The sequence below is a fragment of the Vicia villosa genome, linkage group LG5, assembly GCF_029867415.1.
Source record: "Vicia villosa cultivar HV-30 ecotype Madison, WI linkage group LG5, Vvil1.0, whole genome shotgun sequence".
Lineage (NCBI taxonomy): Eukaryota > Viridiplantae > Streptophyta > Magnoliopsida > Fabales > Fabaceae > Vicia > Vicia villosa.
Genome location: NC_081184.1, coordinates 6,099,039 through 6,109,551, shown reverse-complemented (window position 1 = coordinate 6,109,551; position 10,513 = coordinate 6,099,039). Strand labels below are relative to the sequence as shown.

The window sequence follows — 10,513 nt, the reverse complement described above, 5'->3', positions numbered from 1 at the left end:
AACCATACCTTTTTTATTTTAAGGATGTTACTAGTTCTATCATTTTTCATGCACAAAACGTCATAAAAGAAATGTAGCTACCCAAAAAAAAAGACCCTACCATATTCTACCCAAAAAAAGACCTTACCATCAACATGAAGGCGAAGTTTTAAAACCAATAATCTTAGATAATAAAGTTAATTTTTGCTATCGATTGAGTCATTAAACAATAGATTATGCTTGCATTTTAAAGCAGAGTGATCATAATATCTACTCGGGGAGATGTTATTCATATTAACTATTGAACTAGTTAGTGGTGCCAGACTGCCAATCCCTGTATTTTAATATTAAAGATTAAGATATTATTTTAGAAAATGATAATGTGATCACTAATAAGACCTTCAGATATTTAAGAAATTTATTACAAGTTCGATCAAGAACTTTAATATATGAAGATAAATAAATGATTAAGAATAGTGAACACACTCTCTATTAAGTTTTTGGGTTGGAATTCTCTTTTTCGAGGAAACTGCCCTCTACCTTCCTCTCAATCCCTTTCTAAGAATCCTCTCTCCCATCATATTTCCCTTTTTTTCTTCTCTTTCTCAGTTCTCTCTCCAAAAATTGCTTAAGTCACCTAAAGTTGGGAATTGAAAGTTAGTCAATCCAGAAGTTTTTAAGGCAGTTTTTGCTATGTTTTGATTACCATATTATAAGGGTCTGTTTGAAATAGTTTTTGTTTTTAGTTTTTAAAAACTGAAAAGTAAAAATTAAAACACAATTTAGCCATTTCAGTTTTTTGCTTTTAAAAACTGAAAAATTGTGAAGAGTTTTTAAAAACACATTTGTAAAATATTATATTCAAACAAGTTTTTAGTTTTTAAATTTTCAAAAACTAAAATAGAGTTTTTAAAAAGCCTTTCAAACGAGCCCTAAGTATGCAGTTTTTCATTTTTGTTTAACGATATTAATAAATACAGAAATATCGTCGTTTAACAATGATTAATCCGTCTCTACAAAAGGATGATTCAGATTATATTCACGTATGTGCTGCAGATGATTAATAAAACTCACTTTTAAAGTTTGATAAATAACAAAATGATAAGGGTGGGCCATGGACCATTCAAAGTTTCAAACACTGTTTATCTTCTTTGGTTAAAAATGAGTAGGAGTATATATGAACACTATAATTTTGAAGATTTTGAAGTAAACCAGAGTATACAACACTAGATTATCAGCAAGGACTTGTTATGAAAAAGTAACTTGTCATTAGGATTAATCTAATATATTATGCATTCAACAACAGAAGTAGGCATTTGACATCTTTATCCCCTTTATTTACCACTGCCATGATTCCAATATTCTTGTTCAAACATGACAACAATATTCATAAAAAGAGCGTATAAATGAACAAAGGTAATGCTAGAAACTGCACACTAAAAATGATTTTGCTACACTGGACATTGATGGACTACAACAAGTGGGTCAATCATCACGAAACCCTATACTACAGAGTTTCAAAATTGGATATTCATGACAAATACATCTAACTATACACAAGCTTATATGAAGGGTATACATGGGGGTATTTGTTGATGGATTGATCTGGACTAGTACAGCGCTTGCACGCTGAGACTTTTGTCTTTCTCGAGTGAAGTGAATTCACCTCTGAAAACGGATCCGCGTTGATGCTAATTTGCATGCTAGGACCAGTTTTCATGCATAAATATGTGAAGAGAATCAAGAGGAGGGTATATATTTGGAGTCATATAAGAGCTAGAATGACTTCATGGAGATTTCCTACTCATGGGAGAATGACTTTTTAGACCTGGTTCAAAGACGGCATCAAAATATCCACCAGCTGAGAACACTTTCCAGAGTATATTTAAGAATCGCTCCAACTATCGTCATCATCATCTTCATCACTTCCAGCCAAAGCCTATTTAAATAATCAAGGTTAGTTGACCCTGAAGAAAAAGGATATAGCAATCTAGAGTGGTAATTAACAATAAACTAGACAGAAAGGGGGAGAAACCTGGCGAATTGAATTAGCTTTCTCCAAGATGGCAGCAAGCTTCATATTTGTTTTTGGACCTTGAATGCTAGGTCGTTTAGCCACAGCAGGTTTCAAGTTGAAGGACTGAGAGCCAAAAAGTAATTTTAAATACAAGATTTCTTTGAAAATAAAAAAGGGTAAAATCAGTTTAAAGAAACAAGTTGCAAGTTCAGACCTTTGTTCTTATCTGTTCTAACCATGAATCTCTTTCATCTACGTTTGGTGCTATTTGAGGCATAACCCGTTCAGTAGCCCTCCTAAGCTGCAGTGGTTCAAAGGCAAAGTGTTATTCAAGAATTAAGACCTCAAAAAGTGATTTGAGTCATAAAAGGAGAAACTGACTCACCTTGCTTTTGTCGTGAGCAGCAACAGCATCAATTAGAGGATTCCGAGGACGAGGAATCTTATGCTTTGGTTTTACATTTGTTCTTTCATTCTCAAAATCTGATGTTTGAGTAGATGAACCCCAGGACGACATTTCCCCCTCAAAGGGCTGGAAACTTTGATTTTGCTCTACACTTTCCATGTTTGGTGGCAAGGTGAGTGAAATACCCAATCGTTCCTGTTCCCCTTCTACATTCCTTATAGAATGATTAGGTGTTTTAACTTCCAAACTAGTCTCCCTCAGTAACTGACTTGGAGGTTGAGTTAGTTTTTCGTGCGGAGAGATGGAATCATCTTCAGAAACAGCAGAATCGGCTGATATTACAGGAGGGCCTGGGTTAAAGTTTTGTACCATTTTTTCTTCAGAAATGACAATGTGACTGTCCATAGGTATAACATCACTCATAGGCTTCGGAGGTGTTGTATCATCTGAACTAGTCTCTGCCATTAATTGACTAGGAGATTCACTCACTTTTTCTATAGGAGAGATGGAATCATGTCCTGAGTTAGCACCTTCGACAGGAAGTTCTGGAAGGAATGGGTTTGAATTATGTACCATTTCTCCATCGGAAGCAATAACACGACTGTTTGAAGGCCCGTCCCTACACACTACATTATGCATAGGCTGCTCAAGTGTTTTATCCTCTGCGCTAGTCTCTGTCATTACTTGAGTTGGATGTTGAAATGGTTCCACTTGTGGAGATGTGGAATCATGTCCAGTTGCAGTATATGCAGCAGGTAGTATTGGTGCATAAGGATTTGAAGTATGTACCATTTCTCCATCAGAAGCAACAATGTAACCAAGTGGCGGATGCATGGTCGTAGGTACCATGGGCAGAGTTAATAAGGGGTTCTGAATTTGGTTTCTGTCCAGCACTAGGTAATTATACTGACCATTTGCTTCATTAACCACAATAGGAAATTGAAAAGGTAAAGCCACTGGATGACCTGAGACACCTACGGCAGAAGAATGTCGGAGCTTATCACTTTCCAAAGCCATGATTGGCATAAATGGATTCTGATGAAATATGGTATCTCCATCAGAAGATGTAAAACCAAATTGAGACTTGGTATCGGGCATAACTGGCTGCATTCGTTGACCTGAAGCCGGATGCACTTCTAACTCCTCTCTATGTGAATCTCCGGAAGCATATGGAACCTTGCCCATTCTCCATTGCATAGGAGGAAGAGGAGGCATGGGTGGCATCTCATTAAGTTTGTTTTCAGTTTCCTTAGGAAAGAGGTGAGGGAGAACGGGCTTCAATGGATCTGTGACATATTGTGTATGGTTAGTTTCTAGGCCAGATGACTGTGGTGAAGAATAATATGATGGTGATTCATCCGCAGGGGTTTCTGAGACAGATTCAGAAGTAGCATGAGTGTCTTCTTGCTTCAATTGATTTATATGCATCTGCTGAGATTGAGATTTCTCAGAGGCAAAGTTTTCCTCATATTTGAGCGGAAACTCTCCATCCTGTTCATCAAGTTGAGATTGTAAGTGTGGCTCAAAATAAGTTTCAGACTCCAACTTGTCATCAGGTGTAGATGAAAAACTATTTCTGTCATTCTGTATAAGATTGTTCTGGCCATAACTAGTAGATTCTGACTGCCGGGGTTCAAACCTAGAAAATCCAGGCACCATTTTTGCATCATCCTGAAAAACACGCCTAGTAGGTGACTTTTCAGTATTATTTTCCAAATCTGGAAGAGCACAAGGCACCGATTTGTTAAGGTTCATCTGTACATCTGAAGAAACAAGTTCTGGGTGACCCGCAGCCTTCTGTCCCTCTAGTGCTGTCAAAGATTCTCTAGCAACTACCTCATGGTCTTCTGTCTCTTTCTCATTTGGATCTGACAGTGGTGCCAATTGACTATCGCTCGTATCTGTATTTGAGTCCGTTGAAATTTGAGTCAATTCCACTTCATTAGATTCCATTGGATAAGAGTCTGAAGAAGCGTGGACTAGTTCTTGCGGATTCGGAAGGCTTCTTGAAGGAGAACAAATCATACTTGAAGCTGGACAAGTAATGATACCCGCATCATTTTCAGCACTAACAACAGAAGGAATGGGTTGATCTTTTGACTCAACAATTTCAGTGATCGCACCATTTACCATCACTTGATTATAAGAAGGATTTTCAATATGACCATCACCTTCAATTGGATCAACACTGCTGCTGAATCCATTTATTTCATCACCTAAATTCAAGTCTAATTCTTTGATGGATGGACAAAGGGAACCTTCTTGTGAATCATTACAAAGGGAATCATCAACCAAGTTGTCCGATGAAATTTTATCAGAAGAGTACACAGTGCACGTATCATCTTTTATAAGGGAGGGAGAAGAAGGTTTGGAAGCAACAGATTCAACAAGACCTGATCTGTCTGCACCATTGCCTAATTTTATATTAAGCTCAACATTGTCAGAAACGCTTTCATCTGACTGAGTCACTGCAGGTAGCGTCACTGGTTTGATAGGTTCAAGATCAGAACACAACATCTTTACTGAAGTCAACGGCTCAGAATTCGTTAGCCGAGAGTCAGAAACCCCTACTTCATGAACATGGGTATCATCACGCATGACAAACTTACTATTATCTGTATTTTGAAACTCAACAATTTCTGGAAGCTGGTTGGATGGCATGCCTTCAATCTCTACTTCATGATATTTAGTAGTTGAGAATAAAATAGGTTCTGATTGTATATTTTCACCCACTGTGCTCAATGAATCAGAGTGAAGGAAATGAGATTTATCTTTCAGGGAAGAACTATTTACATTTGACGTAGAGGATTTTCCAGTTGATTGAGAATCTGAAAAGTGAGCTTGCAGTTCCACATGCTCGTCTTTATCTCCTCTGAATGAGCTATTATTGTCTGATGTCGAGGAGGTTCCAGTTGAGTGAGAATCTGATAACCGAGCTTTCACTTCAATATCTTCCTCATTTGTCTCTTGTTTGAATGAGCTAATGTCATCAGATGTTGAAGAGCCTCCAAATGATTGAGAATCTGACAATCGAGCTTGTAGTTGACGTTCTTTATTATTGATATCTGTTGCCTTTTTAATATTCAAGAAGCTTTTCTTAGGTTTATACTCATCGTCTGTTTCCAATTCTGACTCCATGGTAGTTAAAGCATCCATGTAGTTGTCAACCTCACTGGTCACATCATCAGAGTTGTACCTTTCTAAGATGCCTTCTATTTTCTTATGTTCAATGATTGCCAGTTCTGTTTCATCAGACACCTTGACATCATTAAAAGACATTCCATCTCTTACACCCACTGAGATTTGTTCTTTCACCATCACAAGATCTCCATTTGCCTCACCAACCTCTTCAGGAAACTGGTTAAGTTCAAATTCCTGCTCATAAGGGGGTGAACAAGAGTTTTCATCTCCAACTGACTTTTTAATGCTACTGATTTCAAGAATTTTAATCCCTGTTTCGCTAGAATCGTCTGGTGCCGGTGTCACAGGCAGTGGAAAGATTGAAGTTTCATAAATCATTTTCGGATCAGGCGAGGGAGTTTCTAGAAATTTCTCCATGTAACTTTTCCCAGATTTCGCTTCAACTGCAGGTCCATTCAATTGTCTTTTCTTCAACTTCACTAGGCGCGCTGGATTACTATAACCATTCTCAATACGTTCCTCGAGAAGCAGCTGATGTAATCTGCAAAGATGGAAATAAATTTGAGACACCAATCAATAATTTAAAAACCTAACCAGTTGAATACCAATGTACCACAACAAAATGATTGGAACTTACTTTGAATGTGTTGGTACAGCATTAGGAGCTTCACCGTCTCTTAGCCGTGCTCCTTTCTTCTGCTGGAAATGAAACATAATTATATAATTAAATTTGCAAAAATATACAATTTTCCATTGCATAGAGTTCTTTATTGCAACCCTAGAATAGGAGAATAAAAAAAATTGTACCTTGACTTTACGAATTCTTCTTTCCCTGTGTACTTGTACAGTTGCTCTTACAGAAGAAGTTGACTCCATTTTAAAGAATGATGGATCAGTATACCGCTTCAGACATGCCCCAGCCCCAGCCACGTCAAACCTTTAAATAAGGCAGGCAAAAGCCAAAAAGAAAATTTTCAAACATCTATCACAGAATAATAATGTTTTATTTATATTGAAATCATATATCTGATAAATAAGACCAGCATACTTGTCCAGAAGGAACAGTCTTGGGGGACCGCGGCATTCTTCATAGGAATCCATTATCAATCTAGGTAGGTTTCCGCCAGTAACAAGGTTTTGTTCAGACTGAAGATTGGAATGCCAATCAATCCCTTCATTGCAATAAGAAAGAATGTTTAAGTTAGAAAAGTCACCATTATACCAACTTAAACCAAAATACCATCATTTTACAAGATAAACAGTATTCAAATCATGATAGCAAGCACCAATAACAGACAGTATAACTAAGCATGAGTAATCTAACCTCCATTAGTAAAAAATGATGAATGGTGAGTTTGAGAGAAAAAGGCCTTTTCAAGTGAAGGAACTTCAGCCTCAAGCTGTTTAACACGAGCTGTAAGACTGTGGCCTCTTGAAGCAGTAGCCATTACTTCTTCATGTAAATCATGGAAAATCTCAGCAGCAAACCTAACCAAAAAGAGAAGATAAATGCAAGGAATTTGATAAACCCTCCAAAATTAAGAAAAAGGTTTAGAGAAAGAAAAGTAGGAAAGAAGAGAACCAGAGAAGAAACAATTATTAATCTCTTCCAAGAGAGAAATCCCTTCTCCAAATGCAAAACAGTTATTACTATATCTAAAGAATGCTTTTTCCACCTATACGATCATATCTATATACTGGCCCTCGTACGTAACTACTCTAACCATCTCCCTCACTTACCCAAATACCAAGTATTCTATTACCACTCTATAGCGCATCCTAATTGGTGCCTACGTCTCCTAGAGTAAGCCTTCAAATACTGAATCTTCTTGGTAGCTCCTAGAGCAAGCCTTCAAATACTAAATCTTCTTGGTAGCTAACAGTATTTAACAGCATCTGATGACAGTAAAATTAGTTTAATTTAAAAAGACAAAACTCAAGGTCGGGTTAAAATTGTCAACGCTAAAAATGTAAGGGGACAACTTTGGTGGAACTCTGACAATTAGAACTAACTTCTTAGTAACAAACTATCACAGCTCTGGCAAGATACATACATTTTCCGCTCAGAATTACTTAAACGGAATTCACTAGATTAAGCCACAAAGAGTTTGCTCAGGTGATTATTGAGGATACCAACAACCAACAACCAAGTCTTATCCCACTAAGTGGAGTCGACTACATGAGTCAACTTTCGCCATAATGTTCTATACAGGACCATGCTTCTATCCAAATCATTAATTTCAAGATCCTTCTTAATAACTTCTTAGGCCTTCCTCTTCTTCTAGTTGTTTAACTTCTCTCCATATGATCTACTCTCCTTACCACAAAATCTATAAGTCTTCTCTCTACATGCCCAAATGACCTAAGTCTATTTTCCACCATCGTCTTTTCTACTATATCTACTATAGGTCCTATGATTAAGCCTTGATAGCCTCGAACACACCCCATTATAGAAACCACATAATCCAATGTAATGTAATTATGTAATATTATCCAATCATATAAATAATGGTCCACCGAATTGCATAATCTCCTTATCTGATTCCGAAAAAACTCAAAAACAGAAAACACTTTTCCAACAGCCTACTTTTCCAATGGCCTAAACCACTTCTATCAAATAGCGGTGCCATGGCCGCTATGGCGGATATACATGACGGTATAACGGCACCGTAAAGCGGCCAGTATGGCAGGATTTTGGCTCTCAGCCATGGACTGTCATCCGCCATCAACAACACTGGCCTAAACCTATTAGGAATTCTGATGTTACATGATTTAAAGTCAAGTCAATGATCAGTCAACCACATCCAAACCAATCCAATCTGCACACTACAACCACTCATTTTCTCCATTTAACTAGTTTTATCCCTTCAAAATTCTACACAAACATAATCCAATAACTTAATAAAAAGAAGAAAAAAAATCAAAATCCATAATCAAACCATAACAAAATTGACAATCATCCACCAAATTCAGCATCTATACATCCCACTAATTCACAATTCAACCAAACAGTTACTAAATTAAGCTCAATTGACAATAACCACAAAATCTCACCTAATTAAACTTACTCAAGTAAAAAAAAAAAACCTCGAAGATTTAATTATCCCTTTCTAAATTCAGCACAATTTCAACCAAACGAAATCAAGCTAAATCAGAATCGATAAAATCAAAGAACAAACTGAAGAGACGAAACTAACTCAGCGAGGTCGCCGAGCTGGCGCAACAGTCCAACGAGCCCAGCCATGGCGACGGCTTCGAGAAGAGCTTCGGGATCATCTTTATCGGCGGCGCGGTACAGCTCGGGATCCGCCAAGCTGTACTCGTTCCGTATAAGGTACTTCGATAACGGCATTTTTCTTTCTTCTAGAACGAATTCAGCTATTCACAGATGCTAGATTTTGCGATAGATTTTCCGATCTTCTTCGTTTTTCCGGCGAGTTTGAGTCCTCGGTGTTCCACCATGGAAGAGAGAGAAAGAAAAAGTATAAATGTACAGAGAGAGAAGAGAGAGAGAGAGTGTGTTATTATTATTTTAATTGTTTATGTTTATGAATTAATTATTATTTTACTTTTTGGAAATGAAATGAATGAATATACGGTGGTCGGTGTGTGTGCGAGAGTCACATTCTGACAGACGTGAGGAGAGTGACGGATGCGAGACACGGGTTCGAGTAAGGGTAATATCGGTAAATTTTGTTTTATTTTTTTCTTGGAAGAAAAATATTTGAAAGTTGAAAAATAAAAACTAAATAGTCATTTTGCGCTCATAAATTATAGCAGCGGGAAATTTATCTCCTCAATTTTGTTAAGGGTCTGTTTGGTTCAAATGAGGGGAGGGGATGGGAGAGATTTTAATGGAGGGAAGGGAAGGGGAGGGGAGGGGAGGGATTTTTTTGTAATTATATATATGTTTGGTTCAAACGAGGGGAGGGGAGGGATTTCGTTTAAAAATATGTTTGGTTCACGAGGGGAGGGGAGGAATTTTAATAATAATTTACAATTTTATCCTTGTAATTTTATATAAGTGATATGATATTCAATTGTAAAAATTTCATAAATATTTTCTTGGAAATAATATTTGTATAACTGAGTGATTAAAAAGTCATAACTTATAGCATAATATTAAAAAAATTGAGTGCACTTGATTCGTATTATAACTCTCGACACAAAATAAACTATGCGTTGATAACAACTCCTGAATACATAAAATAAATTATAATAAAAAACAAAAAACTATAGTAGTTATAATTTTTATTAAATTAAAAAAATAAAAAATAATTTGAAGGTGAAAAATAATTATAATAAGTTGATGGAAGGCTTTGAAGCAATAGAGAAAAAAATACAAAAAGAAAAGTAGGAACATGAAAGAAAATAATATTTTTAAAATAATAAAATAAAATTGAGGGTATTTTAGTAAATATATTAATTTAATTAATATTAAAACTCAGATCCCCTCCCCTCCCCTCTGAATTCCCCCCGATTCGGGGGAACGCAAAAAGTGTCATTTGGAGGGATTTTGCTCCCCTCTCCTCCCCTCCTCTCCCCTCCTAAAAATTGAACCAAACACATTTCATTTTAAATATTCCCCTCCTTTCTGTTATAAGTTATTAGATATGGACAATAATTGAATGTGTTACAATATTAATTTTTATTCAGAATGATGGACAATGCAATTATTTCATTAGATAGATTGAAAAATGAAAGAAACAAAGGTGAAATCATGAATTGTAATTTTTTTTAAATGTCATTAAGAAGAGTTGTGATTAGAGTTGTTGGAACTGAATGAAACTTTAGTAGAGAATTGTTTCATGCTCATTGCCAATGATAATTTTACTTCAATTTTCGTTTCATCTATTTTGCTTATTTTTGTTTCCTCTTCTTAAATTAACTTTTTGGTACTTGTTAGAATGGGTTTATGTAATGTTGGTAATATATGATGCGTTTTAAAGCTATTTTGAAGACATTTTGTG

The 10,513-nt window shown here is 36.3% G+C and overlaps 1 protein-coding gene across 2 annotated transcripts; it reads right to left on the bottom strand.

Moving 5' to 3' along the window:
• Positions 1–1,288: 1,288 nt before the first annotated feature.
• Positions 1,289–9,089, bottom strand: LOC131601239 (protein SCAR2). Of its 2 annotated transcripts, none has more exons than XM_058873011.1 (9): positions 8,741–9,089; positions 6,868–7,031; positions 6,592–6,715; positions 6,351–6,480; positions 6,181–6,242; positions 2,382–6,084; positions 2,211–2,297; positions 2,015–2,119; positions 1,289–1,918 (listed from the first exon to the last, which is right to left on the bottom strand). In XM_058873011.1, the coding sequence occupies exons 1-9, from the start codon at positions 8,893–8,895 to the stop codon at positions 1,865–1,867; spliced, it is 4,584 nt and encodes a 1,527-aa protein (XP_058728994.1). In that variant the 5' UTR covers positions 8,896–9,089; the 3' UTR covers positions 1,289–1,864. The 2 variants fall into 2 exon arrangements, with proteins under 2 accessions (XP_058728994.1, XP_058728995.1); XM_058873012.1 differs by having other exon boundaries at positions 6,181–6,239.
• Positions 9,090–10,513: the final 1,424 nt, after the last annotated feature.